Here is a 19,497-nt window from a genome sequence, read left to right on the forward strand (position 1 = left end):
TGCCTCCAGCTGGACCAGCCCAGGCACAGCCAGGGGGATCCACTCTGCCACATGACAGGCTGTGCCTCAGCTCCACAGAAAACACCTGGGCAGGCTGCACAGGTATCACCTCACCCAGGAATGACAATGCCAGCATGTGGGGTGACACATGGCTCGGCCAAACAAAGGAGCAACTGGGACAAGGCAGCTGGTGGTGCTGCCATGAGGGGCTGTGGCAGCTACACAACTGGATGCTCTGACTGCTTTAGCCAAAGTTTTATCTGCCCCTTTCTCTTACACAGAACAGAAGCAGCACACCCAGCTGGCCCTCCTGAGCCTCTGTTGGAATGCTCTGTCCCCATTTAGCCACTCAAGGGAAACAAACAGCCCCTGGGTATAAGTGTACAGTTCTGTGTAATGTACAAGCATTTGGCAACAATCTCCTACAAAAATACAGGGCACATCCTTCAGGCCTTCCTTTCTTCACAGTGCTGAGTTTGTCTCCAATTCTTCTGCAAAGTGTTATGCCTGAAGAAATGTGGTGCACAGACAGAGCTTCCAAAGCTCATCTTCCAAAGCTCATCTCTGCTGACAGAGTGAGTCTGGACATCCCCACGTCCTGGACAAAGTCTTACCTCTGCTATTTTATTTGTGTCATCTCTCCCAGGCCAATCTGGCTCATAAACTTCCTGCAAACACTCTGTCAGCTTCTTGGAGGCCTCGTGCATAGCTAGGAAAGAAGAGGGAACTGTTCAGACAAAGAAGAAAATAATGTGTTCCTCACAGTTCAACCCTTACCCTGAGGAACAGAGGCACAGGAGCATCACAACAGATGCTGAGCTCTTCCTCACTAAATGTCTGACCCTTGATGACCCAGAGATGGAGTAACCAGAGGGAGAAAGGAACCAAGGGCGCAGTTGCATCAAGCCCTTGGTGTTCATCCTCCCCTAGAAGGACAGGTGAAGGTCCATCTGCTAAGACACCGCCACGTGTTTGGCATCAAAGCCATTCCATTCCCAGCTGGTCCCAAAGGATTCTGAAAGATTCCCCCCCTGACAAAGCTGCAATTCATGCCTGGGGAAAGACCAGGGAGGGGAAGGCTGCAGAAACCTCACTGGGAGGTAAGCCCTGGAAGGGAACAAACCTCTGCTGGTGCAGACCATTGGAATATTCAACACACAACAACAGCAGAGCTTACCTTTGACAGAAGCCAAGTAAGTTCTGAGGTCCTTCTGCAGCCTCGTGCCTTCGGACTGCCAAGGGAAGGAGACCATCAGTTATTCTCTCAGCTAAGGAGAGCCTGTAGGAAGCACTCAAGCATTTCTAACTACAGAAAACTGGTCTTGCAGACAGGCTACACACCAGTCCTATGATCACATGAAACTTCAAGCTATCACATTTTTTGTATTTTTTTGCTCTGTGTTCTAGGAACTTGTAGGACTTTTGCAGCAAATGTAATCATAACTCCTCTCCTTTTGTGCTCTCTTTGGGTCAGTTCCCAATGCTTCCCCAGACCAGAAGACTTTGTTTGTAAAACTGGCCAGATTTTTCCAATCCCTCATTTCCTTTGCTGATGGCAGTAGGAAAAGAACAAATGTGAACTCATCCAGAACTTTCGAGGCATGAAAAACAATTTGGGCCATGCTGCTGGAAGCAGATGGATTTCTCACAAAGCTATGCTATCACTGCCACTTCAACAGCTGGGCAGATTTAGCCTCTGCTTAGAGAGCACAGCTGCACTGGGAGCACAAAGGATCTCAGCATGAGCTCAGTTGAGACAAGAGGTGCCTGAGTGGTGGGAGAGCTGATGGGAAACATCTGCTTTTGAAGTCAGTACTCTGAGGCAGCTGTTAAAGATGTCCTGCGAGCTCCTTGTCTCTGGAGTTGGCTTCAGCTGTCAAAATTCATTGTGCTGGGGTGCCCCCTCAATGGGCACAAACTGGGAAGGAAGAAAATGACAGCAGGCTGTGAGGTGAAGTGGTTCTCTTTTCTGCATTCTTGTTTTTGCAAAGGATATGCAAAGTCCCACCAATGGATGCATTATCACCGTGCAGCTGTATCATTTTTAAGAATAACTAAATTTCAACTCACAATTCAGAGGCTATCAAAAATTATCAGCAGGGAAAGACCTCTGTAGAACGTGCCTACTGCACACTTGAGCACTGCATTGTCTGGAGCAGTAAAATTCAAAACTGTAGCATCTAAAATCAGAAGCCACTTCTAAAATTGTGTCCATGCTTGCCCTAATCCTGCCACAGAAGCAGGTGACACAAGCCAAACTCAGAACTCTTCAAGTCTCAACACCCAGTTCCAAAGCCACGGAGACAAAAGTATCCTCTGAGCAGAAAACCAGCACCACAATTAAATGTCCAGTCAATATTTTTAGACAGATCACCTGAAAAACCTACAACTCAAACTGGAGCATGCAATTTCAGCGATGCAGAACCAGCCTGCTGTGCTCTCTAGGCATCCTCACCAGTGGTGCTGCATCCTGCAGCTGGAGTGCTCTCAGTCACCTCTTGCTGATGTTTAAAACTCAGCTGGGCACTCAGTGCACATTTGACATCTGAGGGAGCAGGAGGTAATGTCCTGTTCCAGATTTATTCATGTAGGGCTGGAAGAGCAGACTGTGTAATTACAGGGAGGGGAAACACTGAAACAACAGTTCCAGGTAAGCCCCCACTGGGTAAAACCTTAGAACTGTCAGGACAGAGCATGAAAAACTGGTGGGAAGCTCCACCCCGGGGTCCCACAGGGAGGCTGTTAAGCTTGTTTTGCCACATAGGGCTGAAATGGAAATTGCTGGGCAGGAAGGGTTCTTGTCAGGGAAGAAACCCTCCCTCTGAGCTACTGAGTGCAATGGGAACCCACTCTGTGACAGCAAAAAGCCCTGCAGCAGGGGCTGTGCCCAGCACACGTGGGGCAGGCAGAGGTGCGTGCAGGCTGTGCTTCCCTCTCCTGTGCTCAGTATGAAAAGCTGTAAACCAGCCCAGAACTTCCACACAAGAGGGAGCTCATGAAGGGTATCAAAACCCAGCAGCTCTGCCAGGCAGAAAGACACAGTGCCAGCTCTGAGAGCTGCCACCAGCATCACACTGTCCCTCCAGTGAGTACTTCAGCACAGGGCAAGAGAAGCCAAAGCCTGGCACACCTCAGGAAGGGGCTGAGTTGCACCTTTACAGGAGGACTCTTGCTCCCAGGTCAGCAAGGACAGTATCTGGGACAGATCCTTGTGCCAGTTGCTGAACACAAGTGACACTGGTAGGGGGAAGGAGGAGGGAACCTTCAAATGGCCATTTGGGAAGGTTAATAGCCAAAGAATCTCCATGAGGGAGTAATGAGGAGCAGTTCTGCTGCTTGTCAAGCCTTCAGGAGACACAGGCAAGCCCTGCACCTGCATGGCTGTGTCCAGCTCTTTTGCCAGAAAGCAAATCCATCTGAGCCAAAAAGTTCATTCCACCCAGGGACCTCAGAGAGGTGCTCTTATTTGAACCTGATGGACAGAGAGTTAGGAAGTGCAATGCCCTCCCTTATGTACACTCAACCACTACCTGAGAGAACCACAAACCCCTTGGTTGAAAATGATTGATCTGTTAGACCTGCACTCCATTCCTCAACAGGCCACACACAGAAACATGTGTCAAAGTGGTCCAACACAGTCCTTAGAGTCAGAGGAGCCTCGAATCAGCCAGGAACAAGATCACTGCTCACACCCTAGCCAGTTCCACAAGAGAGCAGTGCTGTTCTGCCACCAGCCTGCAGCAAAAGGTCAGCTTTCCTCCAGACCTCCATTCCCCACTGGAGCAGAGTTTGTAATGAAAGGTCACAGAAATCTCAAGGATAACTATACTACACACACCTTATACATATAACAATATAAAGTGTGTATACATGTATATAAAGCTGATTTTTTAATTCCCCTAGCCCTCAGCTCTGGATATCCTAAGAATCCAGCTAACTCACACTCATGGTTTGCCCTGTAAAACAGGCTTTGTCTACATTTATTTTAGTAACAAGGGAACTGAAGGCCTAAGCAAAGCCAGAAGGCCCCAAGCAGCAAATGCAGAGCAGCCTCCAGCTTCTTTGATTGATTATTTGGGGAATTTAGTTCATGGTCTGCTCCACAAAACAGGAGAAAGAATTCAGATGTAAGGGATACAAAAGGCAGTGCTTCTTTAACAGGCTCCTCACTGCACCACTGGAACTCATAGCTTTGGAAACTGAAAAAGCCATCCCAGAGAGTCTCATCTAGAAATGTAGATCTGAGGGGTTTTGTATTTCTCATTTATGAAGGTTATTTCTTGATTGCTTAAAAATTATACCAAAAAAGTCACATCTGGTAATGTCATGTTGTCAGAAAGCAGTTAAACTGTATTCTGCTGTCTACAAAAGAGAATCACTGCTGGACATGCTACAGACATGCTGCATGAACTTCTGGAGCAATAGCTGCTATTGCTGCCAAGGGAAGGAGCATTAGTGTCCAGGAATCTGCAATCAGCTCTGGTTACACGTAAGTCAAAGCCAGACTGAAGGATTTTCATTGCATTCAGCTGTGGCAAATCCCTGCTCAGCTGGTTTTGTGACACAACCACATCTGCTGAGTCTCAACAGACGTGATGCAGCTGCCACTAACAGCTCTAGAAAAAGGTCCTAAATGTGTCCAGCCACAACAGAGTAACATTTCTGCAGCACCACCTGAGCTATGCTGTGGCACACATTTCCCACCACAAAACAGAAGCAATGCTTCCCCTACCAACAAGCACCAGCAAAATCCACAAGTAACTGGTGTTTTGCCTTCTGGGAGGCAGAAGGCTCTAGATAAAAAATAAAACAAAACACACCCAGCTGAAGATTGAAAACTCCTGCTGTGGAAGTAGGAGGGTGGGGGAAAATTGCTACACTGTTAAAATATTTCTGTGCCCTAAAATATTGGGGATGAGGCAGACACTCAGAAGAATAATGACTCAGGCCTGACAGAGATTGTGCAAGGATGGGGAGGAAGTCAGATTTAGGTCCTAGCCATGGAAGGATGTTCCCTTTTCACCATTTGCTTTCTTTGTGTATCCTGCCCTACACTGTGCTTAGGAAGCTGAAACTGCCTTGTTCCATTTTATTTATTTCTAATCTGTTTCCCAACCTATCCCTCATTCAGGGACACAATGCTGCTCTTACATCTCTGCTTCCAGCAGAGCAGCAAAAATTACATTACAAAGCAGCTGCTAACTGAAGAAAGTGTTCTGCTTGAGCTATTTCTTTTTCTAAAATCGGGTCTAGAACAAGCATTATTTTTACTGACCTCTTCCCTCTCGTGACCAGCGACAGGACTGAGGAAGCAGGATGAAGCTGAGGCAGGGCAGATTTAGGTTGGGTATCAAGGAAAGGTTTTTCACCCTGAGAGAGGCTGGGCACTGGGACAGGCTCCTCAGGGAAGTGGCCACAGCACCAAGCCAGACAGAGATCAGGAACATTTGGACAATGGGGTGACTCTTGGGGTGCCCTGCACAGGGTCAGGGCTTGGACTTAAGATCCTGGGATGGGCCCCTTCCACCTCAGCATGCTCTATGATTCTCTCACTGATCCCATGAAAGAGACCCTGGAAGTCTCAATGTCATTTCTTGCAAGTAAGAAGTTATGAGTTATGGGTCATTCAACAGGCCGATGTCACTGTTTAATTTAATGGCCTTTAATTACATTGCAGCAGATGACTGGAGGCTAATACTGAAACCCAGGGTGCAATTACATCTTGACAATAATCTTACCAGCTGTTTGTTGAAGTTTTGCACACACTGTTCAAACTGCTCATCTTTTGTTTCATCTGCTTTACCAAGCTTCTGAAGGACCTGCAGAGAGAGAGGAGAAAGGAGACTTCAAACACAGATACAGAAAAGCACAGAAAGAAACATGTTGCACGTTTTTGGTCCTGAGACCAAAGTTAAAAAGTCACCCTCATTCTCGTGCTCAAGATTTTCAGAATATTTTTCCACACAGCCATAGTTTGAAAACAGATTTACAGATGAGTCAGGAAGAACTCGGACCCCTTACATTCTGCTGTACTGACGAGCAGGACTGAGGCTTCTCTTTCACTGATCTAATGTTTCTTGCAGACAAGGCAACAGCAATCCAGTTATCTCCTGAACCAGCAAGACACAAACCACATCCCTAATATGCCTTGTGCAGTTACATTTTTCCTGATTTAACACCAGTGTCTAGTCCAGACAGGGTGGGGTTCTGCTCCCAGAACCGCTGGATTGGCCTCAAACACAGAGCAGGGATCTCAGGGAGGGAGGGAGGGTGGCTGGAGCAGATAAAGTCCCACCTTCTTTCCACCTTTTCTCACTATGCACATGCTTGGCAAGAGCTGGCTGCTGAGAGCCACTGGGGACCTTACACCACTAATCTGTGTGACACAGTCCAAGTGTCACTTCTGAGAGTGTCAGCAGCCACCTCCCTGCACAGCACAGCCCCCCACAGCCTGTAAAAAACTCCTTATCAGACTACTTCTCTTATCACCCTTCTCTCTTAGTTCCCTCTCCGTGCAGCTAAGTGGATTGTTCCCAGGCTTAGAACAAAACAGCATTTCATGTTCTGGGCTGGCAGGTACACTCATGGCAAGAAGTCTGGGCAAACCTCTGGAGGAGGGCAGCAGCTCTGTGCCGTGCCCCAAGCAGCTCCAGCTGCAGGGAGACTGGGATACACCCTGTAATTGGTTCAGGCTGACTATATCATCTTTCTGAATCAAAACTAAAACCTAACCAGGCCAAAAAAAAAGGCAAGAAAAAGCCTTATCTCACAGGGACAGTGGAACCAGAGAAAAGCCCACCCAGCCCTCAGCCACTGGAGGTTTTTCAGCCCCTTTTGGGGAAAAGGAGATTAAGGCAAAAAAAGCAGGTCCCTGTTATTGACAGCAGGTCTTCATGCAGACCATCAGTAACTGCTCCCAGACTCTGAGGGACTGCCAGAGAGCCACGACAGTCACCCAAACCAGTTTCCTCCAGCTACCTTTGCTACCCAAGGATCTTCTCAGAGAACACAGAGAAAATTTTTCCCCTGCAAGACAGGGATCAGTCTTTCATGATTAGTCCCCAAAATGGAATTGAAAAGGACTGTGCAACAGGATGTAGAAGAGAGTATTTTCAAGTTGAAGTGACTTACAAAATAATAATTTAGTCCAACTGGCCATGCACCTACTGGCCTACTCTCAGGGCTGTTTTACACTGTCGATGTGGAGAACACCTGTTATGCCTATTTGGCTAAGCTCAGTTTCTCTCTCCCCCATACACGAATGGATATTCCCATCTCACCCCTGGCCACAGTAACTAACTGTAGTGGAAGATGTGACAAACCAGTGAAGTCATTCAGCATCCAGCTCCTAAATCCCCGAATTTCAGCTGGGATTAAATGTCTAGGAGGGAATCACTGTTTCTCATTCTCCCGCTGTTCAACAGCTTCTCTTCACCTCCAGAAATTGCTGAGGCATTCCAGTGCCAGCAAAAGGAGGGGAAAGGACACAAAGAGTACCCTCTTTGTCACCAAGAGCTGAATCAAGGACCACCAGAATTTTGAGTACAATTTTCTACCACTCAAATGCCAGCAGCAAACACTGCAGCCACAAATGCCTAATGTGCTTGGTAAATCTGTCTGCACAGCAGGACATAGCTAGAATATTCCCTTCTTCCTCACAAACCCTTGGCACACAAGAGCTTGCTGGAGAGAGAAGAGGCAATGTTGTTTGCACTGGCAGAGACCTGTACACCAGACAGTGTGTCTCCTGTACCCACCCACTCCAGCAAAGGGGATCACATCCCACAGCAGCACTGCTGCTGAGGTTACACTTTCCCCTGCCATGCCAGCAGAAGGATTCAGTACGGCCTCATCTTTCTCATCAAGTCATATCTCCTCCAGGTAGTGCTCAGCTGCACTCCCCTAGGCTGTCAGACATATGGAGCAGGGGTTTCCCTCCTGCTGGGTGACTTTCTAGGTGTCCAAAGAGCAGGCACACCAACAGCACCCACCCCTGATAAGGAAGTATGCAAGCTCTAAATTCCAAAGAAGAATTACATCCTCCCTCAATGTGCAGATCAACAGAATTACTGGAGATACAAAGGAGATTTTCACTGGGCAATGCATCTGTCTGGCTATTCAAAAGATGTGATGCTTTCAGGCCTGGAGGGGAGGGAAGGAGAGCATTTATCTGGGAGGAATCTGGAGTATGTCACCAGGGTCAAAGACTTAGAACAGCCTCAGTGCTTCCTGGTGTAAAACACTGAGCAGCACTCACAGACTATTCATTATGGCGCCACATGCCTGCTTCCATCATATCCAAGGAGTTAATTTCACTTCTACAGCCCCTTGGGGAACATGCACACTTCATCTGGGATCATCTGACCAGCTGGGAAAATCTTGTTCCACTGTGCTGAGGTGCCCTGCACAGTTCCTGTAAAACACTGGGCACTGCAAAGAGCTTTAACTCCCAGCCTATCTCAAAGGAAGAAGCTCCTGCCGTAACAGGAAAGCTCAGGTGAGGAGCGGCTCTGAATGAGGAGAGAGGAAGGAAGAAGAAACCCTGTGTGATTCCACAGTGGTGACAAGGGATGGGTGAAACAGATGACTTGGCGATGCCTGCAGAGAAATTAAGCAAGGAAAACAAAACCAGGCACAAGAGAGAACCTGGGAGAAGTGAATCAACCCCTTCCTACACTACTCCCCATGTGGTAGAAGAAGGCTTGTGCCCCATGTCTGCTGGCCCTGTGGGCAAGCCCCAGCCATACAATGATCCCTTTTTTTACCTGCTATGATGCAGCAGAGACAACCGCCCTGGGCTGCAGCAGGACAGTGGTCCTGGTTATCTCCTCATAATGCTCTCCTTCATAGCCAGACCTGCCCCACATGGACAGCCCAGAGGTCAAACCCCAAGTCATCTGAGCAGCACGGAAGACAGCGCCTCAATGCTGGCCCTCAAGCCTACTCCCAGCTCCCCCATCAAAGAGCTGTGCTGGCAAGCCACACTAACCAATCCCCCTGGGCTCCCTGAAGCAGGCAGGGATGGAGCAGCTGGCCCTGGGCGTGCTGCTGGCTGCAGACGTGTCTGTGCTCCCTGCTAATAACCCGTGAGCTCACAGCACAGCTCCCTCCCGGGCTGGCACTGCCGTCATAGGTCAGGCTATTCCGGGTGAGCCGCGGCCGCTCCCTCCCTTCCCCGCCACGGGTTTTAATCCCCCAGCTCACTGCAAAGCCAGATAAAGTTCGGATGGAAACTTCAGGCTCTTTGATAGCTATTAATGGAGCAGATTTACCAGGGTAGGAGACAGGACTCACCGCAGCTCCCAGATCTCGGGCGGAGCAGGGAGGGTGTGATGTGTCAGCTGCTGTCTGGCACAAACCACAGCAGAAGCGGGCATGGATCTGGCATTTAAGAGATTAAACAGCAACCGTGGCTGGGCTCCTTGGTCTGCCCTTGACCTCAGGAGTCCTGGCCCTGCATAAGGATAGGGACCATGTCAAGATGGTGCAAGACAGGGTGAAGGAGGGACCTTGTGAAATGGATTTCAGAGGAGGCTCTAGAGCTGTGGCTTTCAGTCTTGATTTACTATGGCAGTAGTAAATTGGTTTACTATGATTTATTGAGTTACTGTGACAGGATAGGGCTGTCATCCCAGCCAGTGTTTTTGGCTTCGGGCACCAGGTATCTTTTCCAGTGTTTCTCAGAAACCAGGCCTCTTCTAGTAATTATAGCTAGACCTGCAAATGCTCTGCATACACTAAGACCAACAGGCACAGACCAGCTACTGTAGAATCTCCAAAGAGAGCAAAATTCCACCCATGGAGCATCAGTTTTTCCTGCATTTGAATAAAAGCAGCCAACAAAACAAGGAAACTCAAGACTTCAACTGAAGTTTTAAAAGCAGTTTAAGAACCTAGAAGGTGAGATGCTATTAACAAATCAGTAAATAATCACATTCCTCTCATATCACACATGTGTTTGTAATCTGCTGTTGTGGACAGAACCATCTGCAGTAAACTCAGAATTGCTACACTTTGAGAAATAACACAGAAAAAGTGAAAGGGAAATATGAAAACCCTTACACCAGAGATGTGGCGTTTGCTAGCGAGGGTCAGAGAAGTCAAGGCACGAAATAGCCTTTAAAAGCAGCAGCTGTTCCTGGCCAATTTGAAAATTTGCTTTGGGCTATCCAAGTTGCAGGTTCTCCCCAAAGACCATTAGATTCACACAATGACTGATCATTACCTAAATACCACAACTTTGTACAACTCAAAAGAAAGCAGCTCATGTGGCTGCAGTTTTTCCCCAGGTCTGTACAAGTGCAAACATTCCTGAAGGGCAAGCCCCACGCTGATTAGCACAGGGTCTCCAGTGCTCTGCTTCAAGCACTGGGAGGAAAGGGAATGGAGATCTGGACATCAGCTCTGTGACCACCAAATTCTGATAGAGCACAGCAATCCCCAGCAGGCACAAACACTGTCAGCACCAAGCAGCAGTTTCAGACCAACTAAAATGCAATTCTGCTTTGCTCAAAAAAGTAACTGCAACCACATTTATGCTTTCTAATAAAGAAATATATGCCAGCTGCTTAATGCAGTCACAGTCCTCAGTCAGCACTTTCCCTCACTCCCTTTTGAAATATCAATACCACGACACAACAAAAACCCTGAAACCCCAAATATTCTCAACAAACCCCAAGTAGTCTCATTATGTGAGCCAATAACCTAGAAAAAATCTACTTTGCATGGCACATGGGTCACCCTGGCCAAATACCAGTTTAGGGAATGCAAGTGATGAGCAGAAAGGCAATAAAATAAATGCATTTATTTTGTGGATCTCAAACAAAACTAAATCTGCGTCTGAAACATCTGAATTTAGAGTGCTCCAGCCCTGATGAAGGGGAAGTCATTAAGCCCACAGCCAGGGAACTTCAGCCCTACAAGTCCACATCTTACTCCCCCCACAGTACCAGAGAGGGGCTGCACGTACATCTCACTGACATCTCTAAATCACTCCATCTCCTGACCTCCCCACCCCTTATCAAGGACTCCTCTGACTGTTGCTGTGTCTGCCAACTCCAGTGCATAACCTCCCAAGTACCAAATGGGCACTGAGCCAGTAATTACTGTGACTAATTTTGAATTGTGATAAATTGGCATGTGTCAATGGGTCAACCAGCAACAGAACAAATAGACCTTTGATCTCAGGCTGCTGCCTGTTATCCCATGGAAGACATTCTACTTGGAACAGGAGGAGAAGAAAACAGTGTCCAAGTCAGATGGAAAGCACAAAGCCATGTAACTTAATAAGGTATAAAGGAAGTTTCATAAGCTTTTTTAAGCTTTGTTTCTTCTGTGCCCAGATATAATGTGTCTCGTTCACTGAAGCAGATTTCTGCTCATGGAATACTTTGGTTAGTGCATCCAGATTTGGGGAGAAAAGCATGAGCAGCAGTGGGAATTGGCTTCCCCTCCAGCCCTCCCCAGGAGAAGGGCACGTCCTCCTGCCCTCCATGCCTGACTCCAAGCTGGTTTTAGGGACAGCCTGGCTTTCCTCATGCAAGCCCAACACAATTAAGTCTTTCTTTCAAACAACTGGACAAAGGAAGATGGGGGTGGAGAGGAAGAAACTCCAAACATATTAATGCTTAATTTTAAATTGAGGAAATTATTCCCATAGCTGAGCAATCACCAAGGGCCTTGGATCACCGGAAGATGGGAAAGGGCACCGTCAAACTTGACACAGACAGAGCAGTCCTTGTTTGCTTCTTACTTGCTAACAAGGTTCAATAGATCCCACAAAGACACGACATTGCCTCTGCTACAGAGCTAAGTGTTGGGAAACGAGGGTCCAACACTGCATGTTGTTAGCAACTTCCTGAATGGCCTGGAAAAGCCATGTCTAATATCACACTCACCCAGCTGTAAGGAGGAGTGTTTGGTCAGCATGTCACAGAGTCACCAAATTTATCTCTGGCTTCTCCAGCTGGCAAATGGGAAAGAGGAACAGAGAGAGGAGATGACCACTTTTCAGTGCTCAGCTCAAGGCACACTGAGTTTAATTCTCACAGGTGCCCCTACAGTTAAACTCTGCGAGAATTTGCATGCTTAGAGCCATATTATAAAACACGAATTACTAAAAAGATAATTCTCTGTACACATCCCCTAAAAATATGTTACCAGGGAGGAATTTAAATCATTGGGATTGCATGAAAACCCCTTGCTAATGAAAGACTTTAGGACAAGCATCTCAAGTGTGACTTAGGCCAGATTGATCCCACTCTACAAAGGGGTCAGACCATATAAGGCCCTTCCAAAGCTATTCTTTCCTAAATCCAGAAGATGACAGCTTCAATGAAGGTCAATCAAGTACAAACAAGTACATCAAAAAGATCTCAATCCTTTCTCCATATGATACAAAGTGTGTGACTAGATACTAATAACATGCATGGCCAAAGAAACAGCACGTATGTGTCAAAGAACCATCATCTTCCCCAAATAGCACTATATTTAAAAAATTCTGTAGGAGCCAGTCATGCTGCATTGCCTTGAAGGCTCATCTCAAGTGTTCACTTCCGACAGCTGTGAAACAGCAGCCTCACCATGACCTGCACCTTCAGGACACACCTCTCAAGTTTAACACGACTCAGTGTGGTCATATTGCCATGCCTTTCATGCTTCATCCTTCTCTCTCACTCTGTAGTCAATATAAAAAAAAAAAAAAAAAATCAAGTTCCAGTTTTCTCACTCAGAATTATTTCCTGGAAAACCTACTTCCCCATAACAGGCTCAAGAGAAAGATCATGGCAATAAGTTTCACCAGGCTGAAGTCAGGTCAGCATCTAAAAATACACAGGACATGGAGTGTCCTAAGACCATAGGTGACCAAAATAAGAAGAATCAGGTCTAACCTCAGTTTTTGGACACTCCTCCCACAACTATCTCTGTGGATTTAGTGGATCTCAGGCTGTTCCTGCACTTGGAGCTCAAGACACTGTCCTCCATGCTGTTGCTGGAGAACTCCTGACCTGCCTGGCTGGTTAAAATTGCTATAGCCAAAAGTAGAACCCTGTGCCCAAGATAAAAAGCCCTCTTGGACATGGGGCCAGAATCCCAGTTAATCTTCTGCCCTAGGAAAAAGGCCAGGATGATTCTCATTTCCCTGGTTACCTCTTCTCTTTCTACTGCTCTCAGAATCTGCAATATCACCTGCTGACCCCATTCTCTGTCTCAGCAAGACCAACATCCCTGAGGACCCACATAAAAGCATCTTTGTTTTTGGAGTAGAACCTACAACAGTTTCTCCCAGGCCATTCCCATTCTACTGACAATACTCAGGTTTTCTCGAAGCAGGTACCAAACACTTGGCCTCCAACCTCTGTGCTGTGATCAAATCACTTATCTAAAATGGGCTTTGACATTTCCCTGCCTTAATGCCACTCCCACTCTGGGAAGCCTTGGCTATCTGCTAACACTGTCTCTAACTGTGCAATGCTTTAAAAAAACGTTCACAGTCCTTTACATTATTGCAAGGCTCACTGCTGCTTCCCACAGAACTGGGCTAAGTCTCTCAGAGGGATGGGTCGAGCCTTGACTTCCCAGAACACAACAGTGGGACTTGTGCAGGGCAGAACTCTAAAGCAAAAGGCACAGTAAGTTCTGTACACCTAATCTGTGCTGACTCTAGTCTCATACAGACTCATTAGGAAAAAGATAAAGATGACGTTCAAGTGTACACAAAGCCCAGGGGCTCAGTCAATTTTTTGCGGCATCAGCTTTGGCAAAAAGCCTATAAATAACCAGGTCTTTGAAGAAATGGGCGAGCTGTATATGCACTCCCTTGCTTTTTCTTCAGATAAGCACTTTCAGTGGGAAAAAAATTGTTCATATTTCTCTTGAATGGCTCCAGTTGAGTTCTAAAGAAAAAAACAACAACAAAACAAATAAAAAAAGTACGAACTTAAAACCAAAACCATAAATTCAAGAGCTCCGCAAAATCACAGAGATATATTTAAAAGCTCCACCCCAAACCCATTATTCCCTCTAAAGTGTTAATTGAAGTAATTAAAAAAAAAAATAAAAGAAAAAAGCCACAAATAGAATTGCTCCCTTAACAGTAGTATGTCCTGCACTTTTTATTAGCTGTCCTAGGAAAAGTTTAACATTTGCTTGCAAGGATTTTTAAAACTGCCAGTGTAGGAGTCTTCTTTTATTCAAGACCCTAAAGTAACACCATCTCAGTGGTCAATGGTGAAAAGACATTTCTGAACAAATTAGCAGGTTTTTTAAGTCATATGACCAGTCCCCAGATGTTCTTCCATGTTAGAACAGGCTCCCAAGCACAAGCTCTCTCCTTCCAGCAACAACTCCTGTGAACACATCTGCATCAAGCAGATTTGCTCTGTTAGATGGACGCTGAAGTTAGAGATCTTTAGAAGGAAGATAGCGTGAAGAGATTAAGTCAAGACCAGCTGGTTGGCCTGGCAGCAAATGCTTTCATCTTGGCAAAGAGCAGATCCAGAATACTTCACTGTTTTCCCCCAAGAGCACAGCTCAAGGTGAAGGACATTCACCACACCCGTAGCAGGTACAAATGACATTTCTTGATTGCACCATTTGGGGAGAAGAGGGCCCTTACACATTTCACTGCATCAGGTATGGATTTCCCAGCAGTGTGGAAGGAGATGCTGTCCCCATGCTACCAGTCACGTATGTTCCACGGCAGGCAATGACATGAGGAGTCCAGCTGCCCCTCTTCCCAAGGGATCACAACTATGGCCTCAACATAGAGCAGTGCAGACTTCTCAAGTGTCTTTTTCTTTCATGGAAGAAGATACCAAGAGCTGCTGACATTAGCACAGGACAGCAAGGGTGCTGAGGCTCTGTCACCAGCACCAGACAGCAGGGACTGCTGAGCTCTGCATCTTGTGAGTTTGGCAAACGAAGCCAGAGTGGGAGAGGCACCTCAGGGTGCTTTTGCCTTTTTTGTTTTGCTGTTTTTTAAAGAGAGAGTACTCCTTCATACGCTAAAGCAGCAGCAATTGTTTGCTAAATCCTTAAAGATGGCACATGGGAAAGCGTGCTGTGCTCTTCGTTATCAACTCAGTCACTTCTGTCCTTCACAGTTTGCAGTTCTCAGATATCCAGATCTGGTTCAAGCTCAGCAGCTTTTATTTTTGACAGCAGTCTCCGAGCTCAGTTACCAGCCTTGGACAAGATGGCTCTGCTCATCTTCATGCTGGAAGGGTGTCGACAGATGCTGAATATATTATGAACAAGTGGACATGAACTGTCACTCCCTAAGGAGAAGAAAATGCCACACTGAGGAAATTTGGTCACTATAAATCAGTTGGAGGGGGGTCTGTTAAAAGATCCTCAGATTGTTTTTATTCCTGCTGCGCACCATACATTAATCAACTTTAAAACAGGTCCATGAAACAACACAGGAACAACAACTTAAAGCTACTGCAAAGTACTTTAAGGAGAGTATTACACAGCTGGAAATGGCACAAAACATCTCTTTATTTGATGAAGTGTGGTGGAAAGAAAAAGTATTTCCTTTTTTTTTGTCCAAGCAAGGCAGTACCAATCGTAGGCATCCTTATAGATAAATACTGTAGATATCTGTACTATCAATGTAGATATGTCTTCACTCGTATCTTTATAGATGTCACATGAAATGTCTAGGGATTTTAGTACAATCCCATACATAGCCACTGAAATAACAAGATTCATCAACCAGAACTCAGTACCTTTCATTCACAGGAGTGTTGATGGATTAACTCTTCTCTCTCACCCTGGTACTCCATGCCCCAGAAAATCCCAAATCCAGGCAACCAGGGTTGCTGATTACAGCATTAGCACAGCTGCAAAGCTTGGCCTGCTTAGAATCATCATTCATCATATGCAACCTCAAGGCAGAAGGCCTTTCTTGTTCCAGATTTGTTTACAGTGGGATCCCAACCCTGGAGCTTTGCTCTTCAGAAGTGCTGCAGTGCTAATGCACAATCACACTAACAAGAACGAAACTGGACCATGTGTCCAGCTTAGCAAAGGGCAGAAGGGTGGCAAAGCACACGTAACTGAAAATCCTCAAGTCTCCTACAGGCAAAAGGTGCAGCTTACTCCACAAATATCAAGTGACAATGGATCACACACTGCTAGCACTGCTCACATAGGGGTAGTTTTGCAAACTTGAAGAGCAAGGAGTAAAAGAAGTAGAAACAGAGGGTCGAGTTATGCATTAGCCCAGGATGTTTCTGGCTCAGCCATCACTGGACAAAGATCTGCTCCCCTCTCCCTGTGCTACCAGTTGCTTGAAGATTCAAATAGAACAGGCTTCCCCTCATAGTCCTCATCCTTCCAGGCCACCTCTGCTCTTTTGGTCTAGCCTGACGTGGGAGGCAGGAGAATTTCTGCATTGCAACAAAGTTCATTAACAGGAAACTCTTCTGGAAGAGTAACAGGGATGCAAGGCAAGGAGTGAAATCTCAGCAGTCAGCTAAGACCACATGCTGGTTCCAGATGGCTTAAGGACATACACCCACAAAGCATGTCATTAGCTGTGCACAGGTGGGGCTAAGGCTACCAGCCAACTCTAAGTTCAGCTTGCCCAGAAAACCCAAAACCACACAGTCACACTGACAGCCCCAGAGTTATGAATATTTATCACACACTTCAGGGGAGCCAACCCAAAATGCCAAAATAGGTAACAACCTTTCAACACTCCGGTATCTCAAATGAGAATCTACGACAACTAGTCCATGAAAATCCATGAAGGTTTAGCACTTCCCTCTTACACACAGCCACAGTTTGGAATTCCTGTTACATTTTCATTTGCAGAAGGCCTTCCCTGTTTTTGTATCTTACCAAGCACACACATGCAGACAAACACAAAATCACCACCTAAACTTAGACCAGAGAAGTTAACTCTGCTGTAAATGTCACTGGGTTTAAGCCTTGGCTGGGAGGAGAACGAGTTTGTGTTCCTGTCAATCAAGAGCCAGGCAGAGACACATGGCTGTACCAAACACCATTGTCAGCTGTCTCCCCAGAGCAAAGGCAGGGTCTATTCTCAGAACCTGAGAGCCCTCGCTGTGGCCATTAATAACCAGGGAACTGTCAACAACCTGCAGCTCTCCCAAAGCCCAGCTCCACATGCCACCACTCGATGTTACAGCCTCACTTGGAAAGGCCTGAAATTTCAAGTGGATTCACAAAAAACAAGAAGGTTTTATATATGAATCAGTGCAGCTGCCCCTGGTTTGCAGAGCAGCACACATGAGTGGACTGAGCCAAGCACGGGCTTCAGCATCACTCAGGGGGTGTCCCAAAGAACCAGCATTTGCTCTGCACCATCCCAGTCACATCCTATCACAGAGTGACACAGAGGCAGCCTGGCACTCACAAACACTCATCTCTCCAAAAGGGCTCACTGAGAATCTGAGATTCTCTAGCAAAGTAGTAGATACTCAGTAACCAGAGAGCAAACCCCCTTGCTTTTATTTTATTCCAGCTTTGTGGCAGTACTTGGGGACAAAAAACCAGGCTCAATCATTTTGTTTTGCATCTAGGCCATGAGAGACAGCAAAGAAGGTGATGTCCTGTTATACACTACAGACTTTAAATTTCCAACACAGACCTTTGAAAGCAGAGCAGAGACAGTAGCTATAAAAAAGTAGAGTAACCAGAAGGAAGATATGATTTGTGACTTTCTGCATGGAGCAAAGCTGGGCAATACCTAAAGGAGGGGAGTTACATCCCTCACCTTGGGCCCTAGGCATGTATATCCCTGGAACAGTCAGAGCCACCAGTACCTGAGCACTCCCTGCCCACCACATTACTTGCATTTCTGTTTATCCACTAAAAAGCACCTGTATACCCACAAACATTTACCTGTATATCTACAAACATCCTCACCATTCTTTCAATCTTCTGTCATAATTAAAATTATACAAATATCAGTCAGAATCATAATGGTTGCTAAGACACCCACATGCCTAGTGATACTCCCCTGCTACTCTGTCCTGGCCTCCCTCTTGCTTGTGCTCTGTTCACCATCTTCACATGTTTTCTGCATACATCTGGGGCCACAGTTCTAAATGGCAGCAACTCCTGCAAGAGGAGTCAAGCACACAGCTCTCACCCTTCCTGCACAGCTGACCTTGCCCTCAGCACACTCCCAAAAGGTGTTTAAGGAGCCTCTTGGAAATTCAGGGGTCAGTCTGGGGTGCTCTGTTAAACCCTACAAAAAATGTGCAAATCAAAGTCCTTTGCAAACCTGTGAGTCATTACAATGAAGATCCATAAAGTTACTGTGCCCAGATAATAAGCAAAATGGGAAAGATACAAGTTACAAGGAGGACAAGTTACCTTGCCACAAATTATTAACTCCAATTGCATTTTCATTATCAGCCTGAGATCTCAGCTTTTAAAACACAACTCTCATCACAGTATCTGATTAGCAAAAGACACCCAGTATTTACATAGGTGTTTCTCATTTCAAGAAGATGGGATTAGCTTCATTTTAACCTAAGGAAAACTTATATTGAACTATTTCAAAGAAAAACAATCAAACAGAAACAAACAAAAAAAAACAAACATAAACCCACCACTCTTTCAATGTTTGTGTTTAATAAAGTTGAGAGTTCCCACAGAAAACACTTGTCACTGAAGACCTGATTTTGTCAAAGCTTTCAGCCACAACATTTGTCATGGTAATGAAAATGTCTTCATACCAACCCAGATACAGAAGATTAAAGACCACCTGGCTCGCTCTGTGAGTCATTTGGTGCTAATCTTGTTATACAGGCTAACAATAAAATCATAATGTCTGTCTGCTGACCTTCTGTGGCTAAAGCACACTTACTCCATTGCTAGCAGCACTCACAAAAGAAAGGCTGGAAATGCCTCTAGTTGCTTTTATGTCCTCTTGCCCAAGAGTTGATTTGTAAAGGGTTACCAGGAGCCAGCAAATCCAGATACAACTCAAGCTGTCTCTGTATCACAGCAAACCTATTTAACCACATCACTCCTGTTCAGATCTCATGCACGTTCACTGCTGCCCACCTTTGGTTATGCCATCACCAACTGCACAGCTTTGTAAAGTCCCCTCTAACATTCAATACAGTCTGCAGGAACACCATCAGGACATCTTTGTGTTTAAAGTCACTTTATGTCATCTTTCAGCCATCTTTAAATCTTCTCTGCCAAGATTTCTGTATTTCACAGACTTTTTCTGGATTGCCTTTGAAGTACCAAGAGCAGTCCCTTGAAACCCCACCTCACACACTTTAAGTCACACACAGAGAACAAAGAAGTCCCTGCCAGTATCTCAGAGCATTCACATCCTCTTACACTACATTTCATACTCAACACGTTGAATTGACATGCAATAGACACTCCTGCACTATCCTGGATGACCAGGAAGGACTCAAGTGCCCAACCTGCTTAACAAGTGGGACCAAAGCACCTCCCAACACATCTCTAGTCCTGGACTCACTCTGCAGCAGTACAGAC

At 46.0% G+C, this 19,497-nt stretch overlaps 1 protein-coding gene across 3 annotated transcripts in view; it reads right to left on the bottom strand.

The window, feature by feature from the left end:
* Positions 1-19,497, bottom strand: part of BIN1 (bridging integrator 1) — an 87,318-nt gene that overhangs the window by 44,479 nt on the left and 23,342 nt on the right. For all 3 annotated transcript variants that reach the window (XM_084209620.1, XM_084209619.1, XM_084209621.1), the window contains exons 2-4: positions 5,739-5,819; positions 1,178-1,232; positions 615-709 (exon numbers count right to left, since the gene is read on the bottom strand). In XM_084209620.1, the coding sequence (XP_084065746.1) occupies positions 615-709; positions 1,178-1,232; positions 5,739-5,819 (231 nt within the window). The remainder of the gene's footprint in view (positions 1-614; positions 710-1,177; positions 1,233-5,738; positions 5,820-19,497) is intronic.

The sequence above is a fragment of the Fringilla coelebs genome (assembly GCF_963513975.1).
Source record: "Fringilla coelebs genome assembly, chromosome: 7".
Lineage (NCBI taxonomy): Eukaryota > Metazoa > Chordata > Aves > Passeriformes > Fringillidae > Fringilla > Fringilla coelebs.